This window comes from Coturnix japonica, chromosome 11 (assembly GCF_001577835.2).
Source record: "Coturnix japonica isolate 7356 chromosome 11, Coturnix japonica 2.1, whole genome shotgun sequence".
In the NCBI taxonomy this organism is placed as follows: domain Eukaryota; kingdom Metazoa; phylum Chordata; class Aves; order Galliformes; family Phasianidae; genus Coturnix; species Coturnix japonica.
In genome coordinates, this window is record NC_029526.1 from 15975603 (window position 1) to 16000533 (window position 24931).

Here is a 24931-nt window from a genome sequence, read left to right on the forward strand (position 1 = left end):
AATTTGGAAAGCCTTAGCTGTACATGCACACACCTTCTTTAGACCTCTTTATTTTCCCAGCATTCGTTACGGTGGCTGCTATCCAAGCACACCTTTCTGCTGCTTCCCTGTTGGGATGATGCTTCCCTGTTTGGATGCCAAGGAAAACCAGCAGCAGTTCTACATGCACGCAAGTGGAGTCAAACTCAGACTAGTTGGAGGTGGTCGAATTATTCACAATGTATATTCATAGACATGAGCTTAAAGTTCACATTTCTAGCAGGGCATTTGCAGGATTATCACTCTGTGCTCCCAGAGATTTTCTCTCTTATCCTTAATAGCCATTGGTGGGGGGGAAAGTAATTAATGCAGTAATTTAGCACCTGGGCACAGCAATAATGGCTCTTCCAGGAACTGAGCCTAATACTCAGAATAATAAAAAAGTGAGGGAAAAAAGCGTTAAAAAAAAAAAGGATTACGAGTGCTAAACATATTTTTCTTCCTCATAAAAAGCACCCAGCTGAGGCTGGGCAGTTCTACATGTCTGCTTTTCTGGGTCATCCTGCAGCACGAAGGCTGGGAGACAGATGGGAGACCTCAGAGCTTGGGTAACATGAACTGACTTCCTTGATGCAGTTGTTCAGACAGAGGTTGCGTGTGCCAAGCACAGCATTTCCAGCCCTTCAAAATACACCCCGTTGGAAAACCTTACCCAAAGGCGGCTTAAAAATAAGCCTCATAAGAGAAAACATCCAGGGGATGGAGGGTTTTCTCCTCCCATTGCTCTGCTGTCACATTTGGATGTCAAAGGGGACTTTGACTGGAATAGAAACGTTAGCGCTGGCTGAGCGATGAAGTGGGACTAATTCTCATCTGACAGCAGTCAAATTTAGGCCAACTGTGCTCAGACTGCTGAACTGTTATTACTTTTCCCTCCCAACACCACTACAGAGGTATTCTCTGCTGGCAAAGGCTTGACCTGTGCTTTTACAAGGGGCAGGATGCAACAACGTGCTCATCGAGTTACATTCCACCACAGATATTTGGCCTGAATTTTGCAACTATCACAAGCCAAGGTGCACTTTAGGTGCTCGTCAGATAAGGTAATTGTCAAGCTAAAACTTGTTGGTGTTAAAAGCATTGATCAGAGCCAAGGCACTGGGAGCCCTCACTGCACAAACAAGAGCCAGCGCTGCTAGCTGCAGCATGCTCACTGGAGACACTGCTATTCCAAGGCTGCACCCTTGCTCTACCTTGCTCTGGCAATACTTACAGATGCCCTGGAGAATCCACTTGGGCTTGTTTTGCCACCAGACCCCAAACATGTAAAAAGGAATCCCGCTGAAGATGATGGCAAAGCCGATCCCGCATTCTTTTGGCGTCATCCAGAAGGAAACAGCAATGAGAAACAAGCAAGCCAGGATGAAGAAAATGGGCAGGCAGATGTTCACCTAAACAGGGACCAAAGGAAGGGTAAGAACTTATACCGGGGGAAGAAGATAAAACATTCCTGAGTGATTCCTTATAAAAAACATCTGAACCGACAGCATCAAATGCAGCAGCAGACACAGCACAAGCCATGGAAAGAGTTACTGTGGGAAGGCACCAAGACAGGTCTGAGAGTTTGTTTCTCTCTGGCCCCCCGTTGCCTGGCAGAGACCTGAGTGTGCTCTGGGGGATGAGTGAGAAGCATGCCCATAAGGAAGGCAGGCATGCTTGTGGCTGACATGGTCTTGGCCTCCTCCCAGCTGGGATGCATCGCTGCCAAGCTGGCCAAGGACAAATAGAACAGAGTTCTCATCTCTGCAGGCATGGGTTTGGCTGCTTTATTAAATCATTTGAAGTGAATTCCACCATGCTACAGAGCGTTTCACTGAGAGTCACAGCCTGGGGAGCACGTTAGTCACCGAGAGCTCTGTGCTGGGCCACCCCACATCCCTGCCACCCAGAGCATCCTTCATCCCCATGCTCTCATGGTCACAACAACTCTTCACCTCCTGTGTGGCGAGTGCACCCATTTGCTTTTGGCAGGTTCTGATGCATCTGGGACATCACTGATAACTACACAGCTCGTGCTTCCACAGCTCTTCTCCTGATGGCAATACATATCCCATTCTACTCCGTTTCCATATAGGAAGAGGAGCTGAAGCCTCTGACTGGTTTGAAAGAGCTATTTCAAATGAAAAAGCCCAGCACTGGGAGGACCTGAAACAGTTGCTGCACTGCTCATACCTTGATAGGCCTTTCCAGCTCCGGCTTCTTGTAACGCAGCCACATCATGCCTATGATGGCCAGGGCCACACACAGCCAGTTGAAGAAGCTGAAGAAGTTGATGACTGAGAAAATGTCATTGGAGAAGGCGTAGAGCAGGGTCATGACACACTGCATCCAGAAAAAAAATAAATAAAGCCATTAGCAGAGGGAAAGGTAGGCAAAACTGCATGTATTAAAGCAATAAACATGGGCATTATGTGCCAAGAAGAGAATCAGGTTGACTATTTTTTTACTTATTTAAGCTATTTTCGAATGGTGCTTGGAACGATTACTAAACAAAAGTGGAATATCAGATATGATGAGAAGAACCTGTCCCCTCTCATAGCAACAAGCAGAGATGGCTGCACTTGGAACCCTTCTCTAATCGATCCACCTGAATCCCATCCCCAAGCCCTTGTCTCAACACCAGGCTGACACCCCCCACCACACACCCCAGGGCTTACCGTAAAGACAAGGGATGGCACAGGAGTGAGAAGCCTGGGGTGAATCATGGAGAGAATGGAAGGTAGGTGTCCTTCACGGGATCCAACGAAGAACAGCCTGAGGGACACAGAGAATTTATGACCACTGCAACCATCAGCCCTGGGCTGGGGTTTGTCTTCTGCCCAAAAAGATGTATTTACATCCTCCTTTCCAGAGCAAACAGTTAATTCCTAAGATAAGCTTGGGGAGATGCATCAGACCTGAACCTCCTCAGCCTGTGTCCTCCCCATCCTTTCTCCTCATTCCGAAGGAGTTCTCAGCCTTGAAGTTTCATAAGTTTCTGGTTTTCATTACACCCACTTTCTCAGGCAATGCCAATGAGCTCCAAGCCTGTGTTTGTTTATATTCTAATTAACTTCAACAGGACTTTGCTTGAGGAACGGAAGACTAGGATGACTGCAGGCTCTCTTTTTCAAATGGATATGGTATTAAGGCCTTGTTTTTGTTTCTATCATTCCCCACATGGCCTCCAGACCCTTCAGACTTTGTGTCTACCCACAGCTGCTCTGGGGAGGACAACTGTTCCAAATCCAGAGGCATCGAGCACTGCTTGTAAACAAAGGCCACAAAACTCAACAAGAAACATACCGAGAAGAGGTGAAGAGGGATCCATTAACAGATCCAAAGCACGATAAGCCCACAAAGACAGGTATGATCCAGGACATGATACCAAGGTGGTAATTCCCGAAGTCCTAAATGGGGTCAATGAGAACAGTACATCACATCCAAATGCCCAAGAGAACTCATGGTTGCCTACAAAGCTTTAACATTTGGAGTAAACTGAACAATTAACTCTTTCCCTGAGAATTGGGAGATAGGATTTATTGGAACAGTTACCCAAAAGCTCGCAGGCAAATGGAAGGAGATTCAGCCATTCAGATATTGCTAACTGCAGGCATGGAGCTGAGTGAGGACACTGAAACACGGCCCTTTACAAACACAGTGACCTGGAGTTGTAGCTTTGAATTACAAACTCACTCACACTGCAGCCCTGTGCCATCACAGCCACATTGATTTTGACATACATGCAAAGAAACACAACCAGAGTAACGCAACGCAGGCTGCTGTTTCATAGAGTCATAGGATCGTAGGATGGCCTGGGTTGAAAAGGACCATTAATGATCATCAACTGTGTGGTTGCAGGCTGGAGCTCTGTGCTGACCCAAAGGATGGAGCTGTCACCTGATGGCCCACACTGACCATCCTGGGCCAGGAGATTCCCCCCAAAGCACCAAACAATCCCGGTCACACTCTGTTTTGCCAGGTCATGCCACACCACTCGTTTCTGAAGCAATCAGATTTCTGACCTCCGTGACATTTTAATTAATGGAGGTATTCTTTTTTCCTCTCTTAATTGTAACAAGGAAGATACAGAGAAAGAGAGAACAGTTCAGTCCAGTATCGTCTGAATGACCTTTCCCCATAAATATCACGTTCCGGTAACTGATGATAAGTCATGGGGCCAGCAGCAGCAACCTGGGCTATTTCTGAACAAAGAGCAGCGCTAACTGACCCCCCCCTCACCCCCATCTGTGATTAATCCCCCTGGTATCATGCTGTTATTCCCTGCTCCGTCACAGTTGCTCTTTTATTTCCCATCAAACGCCAGCTTATTTCATTTTATTTTTTTTTTTTTAATAAGCAGCCACGATCAACAAGGGACAAAGTAGGAGATGTATGCAGAGATTGTAAGTTCAATTTAACCAGCCCTGGAAGCCAAATGAGTCACATCAGAAATGCACCTACCACAGCCACGGCTTCGGACGTCAGCATCTGCTCCGTGGACAGGGTTGTGAAGTAAGCCAAGTTTGTCAGCACATAAACCAAAGTGACTACAGGTAGTGAGATGATGATAGCCAGAGGCAGGTTTCTAGGAAGAAAACATCAATTGTTACGCAGCTCTAACTCAGAAGACAGCTGCTGACAGGGAGTGCTGAAGGCTCACACTGCAGCCCTCCTGCACTCACTTAAGAGCTGGCAGGAGCCGTTCTGCTCCTCCATGGCTCTCCAGTTTCTCAGTCACACTGTTTTCCTCTAGGAAAGCAGAAAATGGGAACAGCTCAGAGCTGACAGAGTGAAGGACGATGGCAGAAGGGGTTTTTCTTACAGAGGGAGACTCTGGCCATCTGTGCAAGCAGTAATCCATGGTCACTGCCAAGGCAAGCAAGTAAATATAAAACCTCAAGTCTATTGGTAGCATTAGCACAGTCATCTTCTTTGGATGAAGGAGATGCATTTGTGCTGGCCTTTCTTGTGGGGTTGGAAAGAGCAGGAGTTGAGAGTTGGCTGTTTTTAAGCTCTAATTCTATGCAGCTGGTTGAGCTCAGAGCAAATGAGTTCAGCCACAGGTTGAGTGGAGCTGCAAAGACAAGACTGTGTTGGTACTAATGTGCGTTTCCCAGCAGACCAACCTCATTTGTGAGCAGAAACTGAAAAAGGAAACCCTGCTTGATTCCCCACCTAATTGGTCCAAAGTCACAGGTGGTGAGACTTAAATACCATGTCTGCGTCCAGACAAGAAAATAACTGCAGACTGCAAAAACTTCCTTTAACTGTGTTTGTCAAGAAAAGAGCACAGCAGCCTTAGCTCCCGGCAGGCACTAATCTCCACTGGGGCCAGCCAGGAGCAGACTCTAAACCCATAAACCTGTGATGGTGGGAGAACTGCACCTTCCCTACAGGCAGAATGGATCTATCAATGAGTGATGCTTTGCTTTGGTGCAGCCCATCCTCACCTCTGCAGCTCCCTTGGCACTGCCCCGAATGGCACAAGCAGTGCAGAAAGCAGCAGCCTGTTGCTCGACAGAACAGGAAGAGTGCATGACAAATGCATGCCTGCACATTGTTGTGGGAGTTTACACAAAAAAGCAATAAAGCTGTAAGTGCCTCTTCCTCGCCTATAACTCAGAGAGGTGCCACGCCAAGGAAACAGGACTCTCCAACAACGCAGATAATATCAGCAGCACAAGAATCCAGTGTAAGCAACAGCCCTTCTTAGACAGAGATTATCATTCCCCCTCCTTTAATCCAAGGTAGAGCAATGCCATTAGCCTCTTGCCCTAGAAAGAGACTTAGGCTCCTGGGCTGATAAACAACCCATAATAACACGCAGGACAGCCATAAAGAAGTTTCCCTGTCAGGGAAGTCACTCACCTGTAGGGATTTATCATCTCTTCCGTAACAAAATTCAAGTAATTCCTGTAACATGAAAAGAACAGGGAGTTTTAGGTGAGATAAAGACCAAATCTTGCTGTAAAACCATCAATGGGTGATGCCTAGATGCAAACCTGCAGACGTGCAAGCTCTGGGTGCTGTCATTTGCACACCATGCTGCCAGCTTCCCTGCAAGAAGAGCTGGCTGCAGGCTCAGGGCTGGTGGCAGGGTCACCCTCTGGGCAGTGTGATGGCTTACATTGCAATATGAGCAGCTCCTTGGGCTGCTAAGGACAGCAATGTCCTCCAGTTTGGTGCTGCCACGGATGGACTCGGCAGTCTCCTTGCTTTGCCATGCCTAAACTCATCTGTAATCTCATCTCTGCTACATGAATCCATGCTTCAGTAACGTGGCTGGAAATGGCACATAGAGAACAACTACTAACATCACTTGGGAAACCCAGAGCAGTTATCTGCCCCACTGCCCTGCTAACAACAAAGAATGGGATGGTCCTGGATGATGCTCGTCCTGCAAACTCAGCCTAGGGACAAATAGAACAAACTGCTGTGTTAAACACTCAGAAAAAGAAGGGGGCTGCATCTTACCATCCTCCATAGGCAAAAAGACCACTGTACAAGGCCAGCACAATGTTCCCCACGCCCACTTTTGTGTTTTCAAAGGAGTGCTCAGGAGTCAGGCTGGTCACATCACCTATAGAGGAAAACAAGAGGACAGGATTGATGCCAGACACCTGATGATCACACCAATGCTGTGTTGGAGAGCACCTGCACCCACTCAGATTGCGCTGACTCCTCCGGTTTTACAGTGCTTGATTCACTTGGGGTAATGCACCAAATAATCGGGGCCCAGATCTGCCCTGTTGAGCATCAAGCCATTAGCAAGCAGTCAGACTTTCTCACACAACAACGTGCTATCGCCAAGGTAATCTTCCAGCTATCTCCTCACGAAGAAAACACTCTGGGGGCCTTCCTGCTGGAAGATGCTAAGCAAACAGATACGGTCGCTTTGTTCTCTCAACTGAAAGCTGCTTTCTTTCGATAAAAACCCCAGGATTTCCTCCAGTTCCACCTGATAAAGCAGAGGGTTGTGGCCATGGCTTTGATTGTGGGAAGTTAGCTTTTGTAGGGCTTGAATATCAGAAGATAGATCCTTTAAGGCTTGAGGATCCAAAGTTCCTGTTATGGAGCTGGCTTTTGAAACAAGGAGCCATTAATAGAGGACTTGATTGTATATTCGGTCACAACTCCCCCAGTGCAGCCAGGGGTTTATTTATTTTGCTTCACAACACTTCGCAACTGTTTTGTTCCCAGCCTTTTGATGTGGAGGCTCCATGCTTGCCCCGTTGACAATGTCACGCTCCCTTTGGTGCCCTGGGTGAGGAAGGAAGGGGAGCAAGCAAAGCTCAGCACCACACCTGCATGTAGCCTGCAGCCACAAAGGCCAGGTTGCATACAGGGAGCCCCAATCAGTCCATGTGATTCCTCTTAGGGCACAGATCTTTGCTAATCGTCCAAGCGACTGCATCACATGGCAGTCAGCAGCGCCTGCAGCTTAACCCTTCTGCTCTTAGCACAGGGTGCCCAGCCCTGCAGCTGGGGAGAGAACAGGGTATGAAAGACACAAGGTGCTTTTAATGCTGGCAGCGCTTTCTTCCCACCTCACACTGGGAAGATCCATTCTTTCCATCCTAGGCATTCCTCCTTCTCACCCCGCTCCTCCCTCCTGTTGAGTCCTACGCAGAGCTCAGCACCCTCTTTTGCTGCACATCCGTAGTTGGGAGTAGCATTATGAAACCAAGTCCAAAAGCAGGGCAGCGGGGCAGAGAAAAAGAGGAAACGGGGAGATCAGGCAGTGCTGTGACCTGTGTAACATCAGCCAACGAGCTGATGGAGGCTGCAAAGCAGGACCCAGCTGCCTGTTCCTGAATGAAACAAGGAACTGAAACAGGAGAGCTGTGTGGAAACGCAGCCTGATGCAATGCTGCAAAGTTTAACCTTAATTCTTGGCTTACGGGTTCAGTCACGTCGTCTTAATGTAGCATGAATGCCCTGGCCTGGCTCTGAACAATGCAGCCGAGGTGGGTGTGCACGGTATCACATTCTGCTCCATCCATCTCACAGCCTCAGCTCACCTTAAGTTTATTTTCAGCACCTCCTGAATAATTACCAGTCTAATTCTATCCAGGTCTTTTGTTATGGGAATAAGCTACACTTGTCATTAATAGGGATTTTAATTAGTTGCTGGCATCACCTGCCAATGGTGCAGGAGAGCTCTGTGAGCATTTCAAACAGCCCTTGGGATGTCTGCTCACCCTGCTCTCACATTCACTCCTCTGTCACACCTGCAGGTTTCACTCTATGTCTCCCCAACCTCCATGCAGTGCCATTAAGGAAGGGCTGAGCTGGCACTCATGGCAATGTGGTCACAGACCACACATGGGGGTTTGGTTCACCCCCATGGTGACTGTGGCTGGAGACTGGGGATACTGGGCTGGGTGGTGCAGCTCAGTTCCCTCTTACCCCCTTCCTCTAACACAGACACATGTCCTGCTGTTCAAAACAGAGGGATGAACTTCTGCTCCAGACAGAAGCTACATCCTGAACTTTCCCAGCCCAAACATGCACCACTCCAGCCTCTGGGCAGACTTGGGATCAAATCAACAGGTACAAATTTGCAGCTGAGATTGCCAAGCATGGCAATAGCTGTGCAAAGGCTTTGTGAGCAAACCCATGGCAGGATGCAGGCAGGGGTGTATGCTCTGCTCACCCCCCTCAGCTCCTGCATCCATCCCATCCCATCCCATCCCATCCCATCCCATCCCACTGACAGCCACTGGGAGCAGGCAGTGCCCTGCCCGTGCCTGGCACCCTGATGCTCTGAAACCTGGTTTGAACTGGCTGTTCAACCGCACTCTGCTCTACAATTAACCAAATTAAGGTAACAAGCTCTGACAGAAACCCCATTTGCTGATCTTGCCAGCTGCCAAGACTCTGGTAATTGCACCAGTGAGAGATGGGTCACCTGGGGCCTTGCAGCAGGAGGGCCCTATTTCGGTCCATGCGCTGCATGTTCAGACCCTTCCTCTGAGAACATTCATTGGCACCCCAGTCGTGTCCGCTCCAGTTTTAATAGTGCAGTAATCTTCTATTGCAGAAAGCAGTTAACCATCATTATTTTTAACTTGCCTAAACAGTGAGGAGAGAGGAACACAGCCATGGAGAGATCTCAGCAAGGGAGGGGGGAGAAGGGTATTGCCCTCTCTCCCTTATGGGGAGAACTGAGCCAAAGAGGCACGTGCTGCATACACACAAAATATATATATATAAACCACTTGAGACATTTCCTGAGCAAAGTGAGTGAGAGTGCAGCTGACAGGCCAAAAAACAAGGCAGCAAAGGAGCACACTAAGGCCAGCTCCCAGCACGTGCCTGCTTGTGCTTCCCTTATGGCAGCCACCGACCTTCACGCTGCTGCTGTCCCTATTAAACTTGGGTCCCATAGTGGCTGAGCTCATGGGTGCCTGCTTACAGTCTGAAAGACACCACTGCAAATCCAGCACTAGCAGAGAGCATCCAAGGAAGAGCCGGAGCTCGCGGGTTATGCTCCCATTTCTCACTGCTGGCTGTAGACAAGTTATGACACTCCTTATTTCAATTGCTCCCTTCTGTTTTATGGAAAATGCCTCTCCTCCCAGAGCAGGGAGGCTTTGTAAATGCCATTCACAAAGAGCTGTTATTTCTCCTTTGGGTCTGCACTGCCAGATCCGTGCCTCCACAATATGCTATGAGATCTATTGAGGCATTCAGAGCACCCAGAGCCTGCAAAGCAGTTTGCTGGAGCCATGTTCCAGCTGCACAGCTCCTCTCCAATGCTCCATTTGAGCACTGGGCCAGGTGAGACTCTGTTACCTTTTCCACCTCCTCTCCATCTTGCTGATATCATCAAAACTGCCCCCACCTCCCTCCCCCTGTGCAAACACCTCCTGATTTTCTCAATCTCTGCGTCTGCCAGCTTCACATCAGCTGATGAAAAATAAATAAGCAAACCCAAAAGCAGCATCAGGGTCAGTCAGGTGTGGGTACAGAGCATTTCGTGCCTTGTCCAGGAGCCAGGAAGCAGAGGCAGTGCTCAGAGCCTGGATAAATGGGGTCACTTTGATCCTCGGTACAATAGGAAAGGTATTTCCTAAGTGCCCCTTGTCCACCCCTATCAGAGCAGACGAACAGCAAGGTGCTAACCCCAAACAAACCACCCAGGGGGGTTTTTCCAGTCACTTCCCATAAGCTTGGCTTTATTTTGCTTACCTGCACAAAGGGTTCAGTCCACATCCATAGAAACCTGTGATCGGGAATGACACAAGAAAATGTGCCACCTGACCAGAGGGAGGGCAAAGTGGGGCTACCTACAGCCAACCAACTGCATAAGCAAGGCAGCCAAGAGCACTTAGGGTGGACCTGTCTCTCAGACCCCCAGGCCATTAATTGCAAAGTCATTGACTGTGGGAAAGGAGCAAAACATAATGCAGATACAGAGCTGTGGGCTGCATCGATACACATCAGGCATGAATGACTGCTTTTGATGCAACCAGAGAGACCCAGACAGAGATGCAGAGAAGCAAACAGCAAATGCCAAAGCATTAGCTGCTCTCTAGTTAAATACATCTGCATGGCTGGGATAGCTGTACTCAGACAACTGAGAAGCCAACGGAGCCTCTCCTGTCAGCTGCCTCACCACCCACCCAGCTCCCAACAGTGGAGTTCTTAGAGCAGATCCAGAGAAGGACCACTAAGATGGTCAGAGGGCTGGAGCACCTCTCTTATGAGGAAAGGTTGAGGGAACTGGGCTTGGTTAGCTTGGAGAAGAGAAGGCTCCGGGGAGACCTCATTGCGGCCTTCCAGTACTTTTGAAGGGAGTGTTTAAATAGGAGGGTCTGCTTAAGAGGGTGGGCAGTTATAGGACAAGGGGGAATGGTTTTAAGCTGGGATGGGAGGTTTAGGTTGGATCTGAGGAGGAAGTTTTTCACCCACAGGGTGGTGATGCACTGGAACAGGTTGCCCAAGGAGGCTGTGGATGCCCCATCCCTGCAGGCATTCAAGGCCAGGCTGGATGTGGCTCTGGGCAGCCTGGGCTGCTGGTTGGTGACCCTGCACACAGCAGGGGGTTGGAGCTGGATGAACATCGTGGTCCTTCTCAATCCAGGCCATTCTATGAATCTATCCTTGAATCTGTACTTCCCAAGCATTTCTGGGGCTGAGCAGAAATGAAGCACCAAAGCAGAACAGCCAGGCTGCACAACACCAACCTGCCGTGCCCACCCAGCCTCAGAGCCTGCATTCACCTTTTGGCTGCGGGTGAAATCAAAAGATTAGAGAGTGAGAGGCCCGTGAAACATAATTGTGTTGTAACAACCCTCCAGCTAACGTTAAGATGCCTGATTAATCCCTGCCATGTGCTTGATGTGATTTAGAGGTGCAGAATCCTGGCAGCCTTCCCAGCCCATTTGCTCGTGCTCTCCTTCCATTCCCTGTGCCCTCTGTTAACAAGAGACTGAGTAAGGGAAGCACAAAGGCTTTCCTTCAAAGTTTGCTCTTTGTAAACGTTTTTCTGAGTAATGAAATGTGAATTTCTGACTGCCAATGTAACAAGAAACAGCACGGGCAGCTGCAGGGCACACTTCTTGCAATCTTTTGTATAAGAGCCTCAGCCCCAACTTGCATAGGTACAATTAAAAGCTGGAGGAATGTTTACTATCCATAGGCTTTGTCTCATCACCATCAAAGAGGATCTACAGTGCGAGTTAGTCACGATATAACTGAGTGAACACCCATCTGGCTTGGCATTGTCCTCCAAGATCATCTCAAGCACCCACAGCTCCATCACCAGAAGGTTCCCATGTCCCAGGTTGGATCCTGGTCCTAAGGGATGGGGCAGAAAATGAGAAAGCATCTCTTCATAAAACCCATCCTCAGTATCCATCACGTTGGCTCTTGGTTTTACCCCGTGAACACAAGAGGTGATGAGAACTGGTTAAAGGGAAACCTGGAGCAGCCCTGCCCGCTGTGCCCAGAGCTGCTCTCCCTCCTCTGCTGTTTGCTGAGCTCAGCTCAGCTGCTGTGGATTTAGCTTTAAGGGGCTTTCCTTAGGTACTCAGCTGCTGTTACCATCGGCAGCAGAGAAGAAAATCCCAGAGAAAAGGAAACATATAATGGCTTGGGTTGGAATCTCAAGGATCATGAAGCTCCAACCCCCTGCTGCATGCAGGGCTGCCAACCTCCATATCTAACACTACACCAGGCTGCCCATGGCCCCAGTAAGCTTTCCCTCCTTCAGGTCTTAAAAAGTGTAGAGAAAGAACTAGCAAAATAACCTGGCTGGGTCTTAATTTCTGCACTTTCAGAAGCACTCTCACATTGCCACCTCTAAATCCCCATCTGCAAAGGGCAATGCTGATGTGGGCAGTGCCAGCGCTGGCTGACACAAACAAGATTCCCAGCCTAGTCGAAATTCTGCACGGGAAATGTCTGGAGCTGGACGTGCCCATTTTGTCCTTAGCTCACCCTGTGCTGGTTCAGCAGATGCAGCTCTGCCTCCAACAAGCACAGCAAAGGGAACCAGGCAGCATCACGCTGACTGCTGCCATCATAGCAGGAGCTTGAGACAGCGCAGGCAGATCTGAGATCAGAATCCGGCATAAAGATGGAAAAGGGACAAGAAAAACCCTCTAACATCAATAAGAGAAAAGGTTGAATATCCCTTCTGAGATGTGATTTGAAACTTCTGACACTGAGGCAACCTGAGAGCTACACACTAAGTCCAGGACACTGAGCTTGCAAAGCAGCACAGCATCAGTCATACAAAGGCTTTTAAAAGCGTAACTTGTGTGTTAGTGCAATAAGCACAACCCAAGGGGATGGGTTATACTGAGCCAACTGTCCAGCAGTTGAAAGGCTGTGTTAAGTAGGAAACCAATTTCTCCCTTCCTTTTGAAGTTGGCATGAAAGAAGATATAAAACAGCTGTCTGCAGAAAGATCACAAGGAAACCCTGTGTTCCATGCGGTAATATTGCCACACACTTCTTATTTGTCTTGAGACTTTAGTGCTTTTTGGGAAATAATGAACATGTTCAATGGACGGATAACAAGAAAAGCCCAAAAGCTGAAGGCGGGAGGTCAGTACAGAGGAGGACAGAATTCTGTGAAGCCTCAGAAGTTTCCACATTTAAGCAAGAAACTGTGGGATTGCTCCTCTTCTGTTTATGGATACTGTAAACACGAAACAGCAATGGGAAAGTAACACTACAATGCTCCGACAATACCCTGGAGTGTCATGGGAACACACGGCCCTTCCATGGCTGAGATCTCAGCACCAGACCAAACAGCACAGAACTCATTTGGGCTCAATGTGCATTTCACCCAGCAGCAGACAGAGGTGTGGGGCTGAGCTGGCTGAGCTGGGAGCCTTCTTTGTGCAAGGAGCATTCAGGCTGGGATAAGGGAGCAATAGAAGCAGGGTTTGGATCATCCATCTACCCAAGAGGTTAAAGAGCCTTTTAGAGGAAAGTTATCCATTTCAAAGTGTCAGCACTTTCAAAGACTGGCCCTCTAGTATTTCTGCTGGAGAAGATCCAGCAGCTCTGCATTGTAGCAGCAGTGTGCAGCACAACCTCACCTAGCAGACACAAGGGATTCAAGGTACCAGCTTGTCTCCCTGCTTTGAGGCCTTATTAAACCGCTCCTGAGAGATGTCTGCCAATCTACCCTTACAGATCTCTGCTCAAACAGCTCCATAGCCACTCTGGATATCTTACTTGAGCTCTGCAGTGCAGCTGAAAGTGCTTTCCTAAAGCCTGATCTAAAATGTCCCTTGTCTCACAGAGGACATTCATTTTTCCTTCATCCTGAAGAAGACAGAAAGCAGAACAGCACTTCCCCATTTTCAGCATGCTGTAGATGATGGTAAGAAGAAAAGAAGCCTCTCAGTGTATGCTTGATACAGAAGTGTTGAGTCATCTGGTGTGACCTCATAGACTCCTATCACAGAATGGCTTAGGTTGAAGGGGATCATCTCATTCCATGGTTGCCAGCCTCTCAATGAGGCTGCCCAGCATCCCAACCCACCTGGCCTTGAATGCCACCAAAGATGGGGCAGCCACCATCTCTCTAGGCAACCTGTTCCACTACCCTCTGAATAAAACATTTCTTCTTAACACCTAACCTAAATCTCCCATCTTTTAGTTTAAAGCCTTCCTTCACAAGAGAGGTGCTTCAAGCCCTGATGATCACTGGAGAAAAGCTGATAAAGCTGCAGAAACTAAAAGGAAGGGTGTATTCTGAATGGTTTACCAGAGAGCTTGCAACTTCTATTAGAAAGTCAATAAAATCCACGCTATACTATGGGCAGAAACCCAGGCAGCATGCTGTTAAAATAGGAACTCAGACAAGCAGCAGTGTGTCCCTGCATACAAATCCAGGCTCTCTAAGCAATGCCTCATTCCATCCCCAGACTGTCACTCTGATCCAGTCTCCTTTATCCTGAGTGCTGTGCACACACAGCAGAATGAGGTCTTTGCCTTCAGATATTACTGTCTAACTACTGATTCCCATTGTGTTTTCTCTCTGCCTTAAGCAGCCCGGTGGTATAATGGGAAAACAAATGTCATATGAAGTACATGAAGGTACTACACAGCTCGTAGTACCTTGAGACCTGACCAAAGACTCACAGCTATAATAGGTTCCATCCTACTTCCAGCCCAAAGATGCACACAGAGGGAAATGCTTCCTATGTACTACAGCTTCAGCTGAGAGCAGCCTTTCTGAGACAGCACAGAAGGTGCAAGCCACGTGCTCAGCTCTGCCCCTGATCCTGTCTTGCTGTGCACTGTGCCAGGTCAGCTAAGGGCACGAGAAAGCAGCATCCAGGACAGCACTGCAGGAGAGAGCTGCACAAAAGGCTCCATTCATAGGTCAGAGGCACTGCTGGGAGCCAGAAGACAGTATAACGTAATATAAGGAAAGGAGAAAAACTGGAGATGACAAGTTCTGGGGAGGTAAAGAGCTGCTGGGACAGGTGGGTATGGCATGTTATACACAAGACCAGAATCTCTTCTTGGTTACAGATGGGAGCCTGCAGAATCAACATGTATTTACACCCACAGAACCAGGGAAGGGCTCAGCCTCAATAGAAGGAGCAAATACATGGAGTGTGGGGGAGGAGGGATTCTGAGCATGCAAATGAAGATTATTATCTGCAAACAAACAAACAAACTGCTAAAGACTTTTACTTGTAAAACACGAAAGAACCAACAAAGGCTCATTTTTACTTCTAAGAGAGAAAAACATTCTGCAAAGCAGGGGGAGATAAAAAGAGGAGGGAGGTGTATTTTGTGATAAGCCTCCAACAATGTTCCTGTTGAGTGCAGGCACTGAGCTGGAAGAAAATCAAACCTCTGATAAAGCAAGAAATTCTGCAAAGGCAGCACTGGCTCCCATAGCTGAAACAAGAATTAAAATGCCAACATGCATATTGTCCTCACAGGGCGGTGGGGGGGGGGGTTCTATACAACCACTTTGACCAAGCAGGGCTGTGCTGGTCACTGAGAAAACTCCTTTTGCTTTTCATAGCATGGCTTGGGTTGGAAGGGACCTCAAGGATCATGAAGCTCCAACCCACCCACTACAGGCAGAGCCACCAACCTCCACATTGATACCAGCCCAGGCTGCCCAGGGCCCCATCCAACCTGACCTTGAACACCTCCAGGGATGGACGGGGCATCCACAGCCTCTCTGGGCAGCCTGTTGCTTTTATCAAGTAAAACTAATTAAAGAAATAAAAGCAGCCAGTAAAGTACATCTGTATTCATTAACTGATCAAAGGGGTTTGGAACCAACATTTTTGGCTTCTTTTCTTATCTTCTCACTTCTACCTACTTGGCTTTTTGAAGCCTCAACTCCACGTGGCTTTCAAAAGGAAAAGGAGACGTACTCACCTTTGGCAATCTGAACGAAGCCAAGAACAATGATCAAAGCCAGCGCCAGCAGCTTGGCTGCAGCAAAGGCATCCTGAACACGGGTAGCAGCTTTCACACTGTAGCAGTTCACTGCTGTGAGGAGCACTGCAAGAAACAGACGGGAGAGACACGTCAAGTATTCAGCAAAAACAAATCAGGATGGATCAGCATTTGCTTTTTGCTGCAACCCAAACAAACTCGAGGAGTCTCTTATCAATAGATGCACTCCACCAAGCTCACAATGCGGTTATGTGTGCATTGGTTTTGGGGTTCTCAGGGCTCTGCCATTAACTTCATGCCACGTTTTGGGTACCAAACATCACATTTTGAGCTCCATCACCCAGGGCCTGAAATAGCAACTAGTCAGAAGCAACACTGCTCTGCATGTTCTTCCATTCTGTGCTGGGTTTTTACAGCAGTATGAATGGAACACACGCTCCTATGGATGAGGAATTGTCCTCCTGCATCGGAAAGAACATTTCTGAGGGCATATAAATAAAGGTGGTGACTGAAGCACCCTGCTGCAATCCCTGTCCAGACAATTGATGTTGTAGTTGCATGGAGACATCATAGAGATGTCTGGGCAGCTTCCAGAACTGATGTATTGTTTCCAGTTTAACAATAGCACCTATGAGGCCATCAGGGCCACTTTGTGCTGCATAAACATGAAAGAAAAGAAGGCAAGTTCAGCAAGCCATGAAACAAACAAAGCCTGCAGGTCAGTGGGGGCAAATGGGAAGAGGACCCAGAACCAATGAAGCTCTCCTGCACTGGACCCACACACCCCATAGCACCAGGAAGGTTGCACTATCACAGCCACTACCAGAGCATGTCACAGAGACAAGCAAATGTCACAGTGGGAATGCTGCTGCTCCAAGTGCTGGATGCCTCCCCTCACTCCCTGCACACTGTGTTAGCACAGTGCCTATGGCTCCTGCAGCCAGCAGGACAGACGTCACCCTGCCTTGTCATCCTTCCTTCTTTAGCCACAGGCTTCTCCCCCTGGGCTCTGAGCCTTTCCCACTCAGGTTGCAGCTTGTATTTTTAACCCCCAGGAGCCAGGCAAGCTTTTCTAAAGCTGGTACAGGACGGAGCAAGCCCAGAAGTGCTGCTCCATTACGGGACGTGCTCAAATACAGCCTGGCCACCGCGTTCCTTCATGTGCCTGTCACACATTGCCCTTTCGTTCTGGCCTCTGCCCTCGTGGCAAAGCTCTTCTCACCCCCACAGCAGCCCAGAGCCAAAGGGCCACTTTCCAAATCACTCAGGCTCAGGTCACCTTCCCCCTGGTCACAGGCTACACTCATGTTTCAAAACCCAGAGCATTTGATGGAGATATTTCAGCCTTTGTCAGAGATGTGAGGCCGCCCATCAGCACAGCACTTCACCTGCAGTTCAGGGGACTGCTGGGACAGACTACTGCCATGTGTGCTACAGACAGAGGAGAGGGAGTCTGATAGGATAGAAGGGAGAAATACAGCAGCTGGGTGGCTCTATCACTGCCCAGTGAGAGTGCACCATGCCCTGAGATCCCCAACACACACAGTATCACAGTGAAAACCACACCGCACCCCTACCCTGAAGCAAGATGATCCCTAAGTCACAGCTATGCCCAACTCAATGCAGGCACCAGCCCAACTTGAGGCAGTAGGACGGAGCAGCATTGCCTTTGCTCTCTGGCTCATGGCACACAGGATCATTTTCTTGCTGGTCAGCTCACTGCTGTAGCCTCACCACTCTGCTTCCAGGGAAGGCATGAGTGGAATTTGCACACCGAATTGCAAACTGAGAAATGAAACGATGGGAGGAGGAATGAGCAACAAGCACTGACATTTAAAAGGGTCTTACTGGCTTATAGCCACCCTCCATCCTTACCCTGAATGACCATGTTGGTAAGAGCTCAGGGAAGCACAGGGAGCCCAAAGCAGGGCTAGAAATAACCTTGCTGGAACTGATGAGTGTGCTCAGACGCACCCAGAACTGGCTGCAGGGTCCAGTCCCCAAGGACTCCAGTTTCTGTATCTGACAGCAATGATGATGCTTACAGCTCCTGCTCCAATGAGTGTGACAGAATGACAGGACTTCCTGGTGACTCAAAGCACATACAGGCAAGAAGGGAAGCAAGTTGCATCATTCATTCACAAGGGTCTAAAAGCCCACTGCAGCCCAGCACCATGGTGACAGACATCAGCATAAGCGGATTTAAGAGCTGCATACTGCTCAGCTAAGGGCTGCAGGAAAAGCTGGTCGGGGAACCTTGGGCTGGGAAGGACACAGGCAGTCCCAGAGCAGCACCCTGCACATCCCAGAACACTGCAGCTGCTTTCAGGATCATTGGCTTTTACTTTGCTTCTTGCAAATCTTCACCAAGAAAAGCAAAGGAGCCAACACAAACTAAAAAGAACGAGGATTTTCAGATACGCTCCTTTTGGAATCAATCATTTCAGCCCATTTGGCACTTAAAGGAGCGTGGTTGTTTGGATGGTGGTGCTTTGGAACTGACCCAATGCAGCAAGGCTGCAGGTGACAGAGCACTGCATTCTGGCTGCCCCACACAGGGCAGAAAGCAAGTGATGAGGAAAGCAGAGCTCACACCAAAAACACGTTCCCCCCAAATATAGCCCGCTATCACACAATGCCTTCACCACATGTTGCTCAGGAGAGATAGGCCACATTGCAAAGACACCACACCCCCAGGTCCAGCAGCACTGAGCAGTGGAGGCTGGGGCCACATCTGCCTCCAACATCTGCTGAGAGAAACGGTGAGGAAAAAGGACTAAAATAGACAGCAAGGTCAACTTACTGTACGGGAAGGAAAAGAGGCAAACAACACCCAGCAGATCCAATTCATCTGCTGGAAGCTCCCCTGGTGAATCCTAATGGGGAGGATGAGCGGAGAACTGTGGATCCAGGACTCACTTTGACCGGCGATTAAGCTAAAAATAAACCTCCCCTTGTTTACAGAGGGATATTTAAAGCATGAGCTAACACATCTAAAAGCACATTTTCCCGTTAGCGAGGACAGCCCTTGGAGGTGCAACATGGACATTCTCTTCCCCATTTAGGCATTCTGTTGCTTTGACAATAGCGCGGAGGCTGAACCAGCAGGCTGCCGTCCTGGGATCGTTTTTCACCTTCTGGTTGTGTACAAAGCCTGCTGGGGTTGTACATAAAAGGCAAAAGCTTCCACGCAGCTCAAAACCCAAAAGCAACACGAGCTTTTGCATTTAACCCCAAAGAACATAGTGGTGCTATTGTAAAAACAAGAAAACACTTTGGGTCAGAAACTGAACACGGCTGAGATCTTCTCCCACAGCAGCCATGGTTCAGAGCCCTTCAAGTCGCCGTCTCTCCTCTGCTTTGCTTCCCCCGCCATGCAATAATATTTGCCTTTCCCAAAGGAGTGCGGTGAAGTTACTATGCTTACATGCTTTCCAACGTGAGATGGGTTACAAAAACAAACCGCCACAACAGAGCGTCCCTGCGGAGCCACGCAGACCCTGGCACACAGCAACGCACCGAGTGCTTTCTCAGCAAAAGGCAAATCCCAGCAGTTGCTCAATTGCTCAAGGAAACAGAGAGCTCAGCTTTCCCCAAACCCCCGCACTTTATTCCTATTATGCCCCGTGTGGAGCTGAGGGACCCCAGATGAACTGCTTGACACAAAGCTGTGCTGGGCAGCCCTGTGCTCAGTGTGACCCATGGGGTGGTTCTTAGGAGGGATTCGAGGAATGATTCTGTGGATGTGCATTCCAGCACTGCCTGAAGTGCCATGTCTGACCCAGCAGCCCCACTCAAAAGGGCTTTGCATAATTGGGATAATGGGAGCTGGAATGCTGCAGAGATCTAAACTGTAAGAGAGAACCATTTGTGTTTTATTCCTTGGTGGAAGTTCAAGAGATGCTCCCTGGCATTTCACAGGGTATACTTACAAAGTAAGTATAAAGTACACCTTCATTTCCACTAGTGACCAGCTATTGGGTGAGCTTCCCTCCAGGGCACTACAGCCAGGCCAGCAGGTGAAGGTAAAACTAGATGAAAGCTGGGGGCTTCCTAAGAGAAAAGGGGCTTCCCAAATACAACAGTGGGTCCAGCTCCAATTATTTGCTCTGCCAGCTTACCCAGGTATGTCACTTACCCCAGGTATATCACTCACACCCTGTTCTGCTGGGATTTGCTGGCACAATTGGGTAATTTCCCCCTTAGATTGGTAGGAACCAAGGATAAACTGACAAACACAACACAGGGCCCAGAACAACATCCACACCCCTTCATATTATATAGGGATATTCCTTTAAACTTCCTGGTCTCAGGTCCCACACAGTCCCTCCCAAACACTGGATAGCAATGGGAATGAATCCCTACACAGCAGATGCAGAAAGGGATAGAAAAAAACCCATGATAACACCCTGTGGTAACAACATCATCAGTATCTAGAAGAGCAAAGACAGGAGGGAGAAAAGCTCCCCTGTGGGCATATGGTTCTGCCCAAAGCAAACAGAGTATGAATGGAGCACTAACACAGGTAAAGCAGGGTTTGGCATTTATGATGCAATGCTCTTGGCAGTCATCCTTGAGAAAAGGGCAGGGCTGCAGCTTTCATGGGTAATGGAATGTGGCCAAGGATAGGAAATGGAAAAAAGACAGCGCTCAGGGCGGCTCCATTTGAACAAATGCAAATGGACAAGCAGCCAGCGTGGAGCTCTGTGTCCATGGGGCATCAAAGGATGTGATTCCAGCAGCCCGTGTCACTTGCTGACAGCAAAACTGAGTTTGCTCAGTCCCTACCAAAGATCTTCAGCAGGTTTTCAGGTGAAACAGTGCTGAAATGGATGCTGGGGTTCTGGAGGTTCTGGCACTGCTGCTCACACTCCCTGTGTGATGTTACATGTTGCTTTGGGAGCGCTGCACAATGTCCCCATTGTCCCCTGTTTCACTTCCTATCAGTTTCCCTGCTCTGGCTCCGTAGTGCCTCCTACGTAAGTCCATATACACCTCTGTAATGAGGATGAATGGGCATAAGCAGCTTGCTTTAATAAATAAACTCAAGTTACTGCAGGTTACCCATGCATTCTTATTCGCGAGAAAGAAAATGCATAACGGAGCAGGGAATTCATTGTGAAAGAGGAAGAATGATGGGATGTGCTCCACCTCAACTGCCTCACCAGGAAAATAGGATCTGTAACACACAGAGGATGAATCACACAGTCACTCCTCTCCATGTCTCATGCATTTCCCTTAGTCCTTAGCTGCACCACGATGCTCCCATTTACCATCTGCCACAGGATGCTGTTGGCTTTCTCCTTGCAGTTACTTACAGCTCCTTCCTTGCACCATCCTACAGCAAAAGCTGCTCCTTTCAACCCCTCACAAAATGCAGCTGGCACACAAGCATGGTCCTGTCCTCCAGCAGGAGGAGTGCATCCAGGCTTCAAGCTGAGCCCAGCCAAGCGTGTGGCCACCAAGAACCAAACCACAGGGGATGACACCAGGACATGGCACAGACACAAAGTAATCCACAAGCTTGGACAAGGAACACGCTGCCTGCTGAGAACTGCTGCCTAAGCCCACGGGAGGTTAGACACATCAAAAATAAGGAGTTCCTTTATATAGTACTAAGGACATTACACTGGCTACAGTGGTTTGAAATACTGGGAAATGAATAGCTTAACTATTCACTATGGCAAAAGGAACTCCTCACTTTATATCCCAGTGGCTGTGAGGACGCAGAGCCTTCCAGAAACCTTGGGTATCTATTTCTAGCAGGAGAATCTAACACAAGTAATATAGACAGAAAACAATAAGGGAAACTTCAAGCTGACAGATATTGAGTGGAGCCCTGTGCCCTGCATAGCAGCAACCAGAAAGGACAGAAAGAAAACCTCTACTGCTATTTCTTCAAGGACAAGTCCTTGGAGAAACCCAACAGCCATTGTAATCAGTCCATAGTAGGGAAAGGGTTGGACTAGATGGCCTTTAGGAGTCCTTTCCAACTCTAAGGATTCTATGATTCTAAGGAGCACACCAGAGAAAATGCATCTATATTAAAACTGACTTGCAATACTGCATGTACCTTTGCAGGAGTTTCCAGCTTCCTTTACCTTTTTCTTCCCAGAGGAATGAGATATTTGCACATCAGCAAGTAATAGGTGAGAAGGGAGGGCAAAAGGCTGCTGCTCCCACCGGAGATGAAAAGTGGGATCCTTCCCAGAGCCATTACCCTGATGCAATCACAAACCCATGTTCCCTTGGCTGGCTGAAGCTGGCAGGAGGGGCCATACAATAGGGCAGGGGTGGCTGTAATCAGAACACAGGTTGGACATAGAATGAAGGCAAAAAAAGAGGAAAGAAGTTCCTATACACCAGAGGGAGGAAGAAGAGCGTTAGCAACAAGAGTGTGAGATGGTGCCATCCCCAAACAGGATGGGAAGGAAGAGAAGAACAACCATCCTGGATAAAAAAACTCTCTCACTTCAATTCCTGCTGCACAGAACAATTAAAAGAGGGACTGCAAAGCTGCTGTCACAGCTCCCAGCTGGCTCTCCATTCTGTATCAGGCTCAAAACAGGCACTCACAGAAGTAAGCTCACCATGTATCACAGCTCCCAGAAGCAGCTACACCTGCCAATTTCCAGAATGCTGTAAGATAAAAATTAACAAGCACTTATTTGCCTTCCAAAAGCTGCGCCAACACAACACAGCACAGGGCAGTGAAGCAGCCTTAGGAAGGGCTGCATGAAGAGTTTCAGGTTTGTAGGTACAGCAGGTTGGCTCTCAAGCTGGACATCATCCTCATCATTGCACACAACATATCAGCAAACACCACCTGACCTACATTTTATGTGCACATTGAGCCCTACAGATCCATCACCATCATCCCTACCAAGAGCTACCAGACCTGCTAAACGTGGATCCCTACCTGGCCCACTGCTATGCTACGCTTACACAGAAGCACCTTCCCATGGCCACCTCTGACACCACACTGTGAGGCTGCTGGGATGCCTGAAACACTCTGCCATGTTGCATTGAGTTCGACTGACCACAAGGAGTTTGTCTGATAAAGCCATCCCAATTTGTTCACGGGAGGAGATCAAGACTCGGAATGATCTCAGTGGTAATGTAAATCATTCACATACAATAAAATTTAATGGGATGGTTGCTGTAAGAGCCAAGAGGGGGATGCCAAGAAACGCAGGAGCTACTTGCTGTGTTACAAGAGTTCTCCAACCCTCATCCATTTCAGGAGAGCCTTGCAAGTGTCAGAAGCTGTTTTCAGTAATGCTACTCTCTCTAATTAAATGCAGATTTAAGAAAGCCATCTCTGCCTTGCAGCATTAGCCGTACAGCAGGGATTCGGCAAAGACCCCTTCCTTCCAACCTGATCAAACAGGTCTGTATTTACAGATGCAGCTTAGTTACTTAATCCACCTTTCTGGAAGAGGAAAAAAAAAACCAAGTCTTCAAAGCTTCACAACCCGCTCAGCACGGCAAGTTAATCCCATGCTGCAGAATAAACCTACCTTGAGCAGACAAGTGCAAGACGCACTTTGTGCTTGCTTTGCTTGCCCCATAATACCTGATGAGCTCAAAATCTCCCCACAGCTTCACTTTAAACTGGCCAAACAGACTTGAAGTAAGACATCAGCACCAGGTAAAAGATATCCAGCTTGACACTTGTGCAGCTACTGAATACGGACTATAATCAGGCAGGAATTCAATGCAGATGCTCAGGCATTTCTGTCAACCACTGGATTTGATGCCATTCCCCTCCTGTAACTCACAGCACACTCAGGGCAATGGCAGGCACTTCCACACAGCACGTGCTATGCGCACGACTCAGCCCTGCATGGACTGCTCCTAATTCTTCTTAGGTTGTTCATAACAAAAGAGATGAATGTGTGACAATGTTCCTGGAATCCCAGTGTCCGAAATAATATTTCACAAGCAGCAAAGCAAGTCTAAAGAACTTGGAAAGAAGATTAAAACATCGCAGCTTTGGCAAGAGAAGATACTGACGCAGCAATATTGGGGGCTCTTAGTGCCAGAATAGCATATATAATTGACAAGCAATAGAGGGTTTCAGAAGCTAACAGTCAAATCAGCCATTTGATACTGAAGGGTAAAATTAGATGCAACTGGCAGCTTCCTCAAGCTCCCTGGGAACAGGTGACATTGCCAAGAAATAAGTGAATTATAGAATAACCTGTTATTCAGCACTTGGGTGGGAGGGTAGGCTGGGTATAGGGATGTTTGCAGTAAGAACAGCTTAGGACGTGTGAAACACCAGTCAAAAACCAGTTAACATCTGTAAGTACCGTTATCCCATCTCCCTCCTCTACAGGGAATTTAATGCACAACACTTGAAAGAGATGCTCACAGATGTAGGAAACCTTCAAATGAATAGCTGGAAATACTATTTGTTCCATATAGAATAACGATACAGTAACGTAGATATCATCAACTATGAGAAGCCAGGACTTAGTTCCTCCACCCTCTGTATAAGGGGTAACATTTATGACTTCTCAGCCCTAGAAGCATCAGACATCCAACATCACACACTATGTGCTGTGCAGTAGACATCGTTACAAGCTACTTGAGTAACCTACTGGCTAAAACAACTAGAGAGCACGAGCTGTTGTGCAATGGATGTAAAATAACCCACACTAATGATAAATGGCTTGACCCATCTTACTACAGGAAGGCTTCCTTCTAATGGATTCTTGCACTTATTTGGCAACCTTACTGAGCACTCATAACACCTTGTGGAGTAACTCTTGCATACCAGCTGCAGATTATAACCTTGATTGCAGAAAGTATCTATTTGAAGTTAAATTCTGCTTACCACCCACTTGGTTTCCTTCAGTGCTTCAGGAGGCACCCAGCTCTTTATTCCAACTATTTCTTCTTCCTTTCAAGGCTGTGATTTATTCAAACCACCTTAATGCCCAGGAATCCAATTGCTGTTTTTCACCCAACAACATGTAACTCATTCGACTCTTCAACACCGGTAACA

General features: G+C 48.1%; 1 protein-coding gene across 1 annotated transcript in view; it reads right to left on the minus strand.

The window, feature by feature from the left end:
- The window catches only part of SLC7A5 (solute carrier family 7 member 5), a 33267-nt gene that overhangs the window by 4929 nt on the left and 3407 nt on the right, over positions 1–24931 (minus strand). The window contains exons 2-9 of the mRNA XM_015874195.2: positions 15898–16023; positions 6496–6601; positions 5890–5934; positions 4483–4606; positions 3325–3428; positions 2697–2793; positions 2212–2361; positions 1253–1430 (exon numbers count right to left, since the gene is read on the minus strand). Of these exons, the coding sequence (XP_015729681.1) occupies positions 1253–1430; positions 2212–2361; positions 2697–2793; positions 3325–3428; positions 4483–4606; positions 5890–5934; positions 6496–6601; positions 15898–16023 (930 nt within the window). The remainder of the gene's footprint in view (positions 1–1252; positions 1431–2211; positions 2362–2696; positions 2794–3324; positions 3429–4482; positions 4607–5889; positions 5935–6495; positions 6602–15897; positions 16024–24931) is intronic.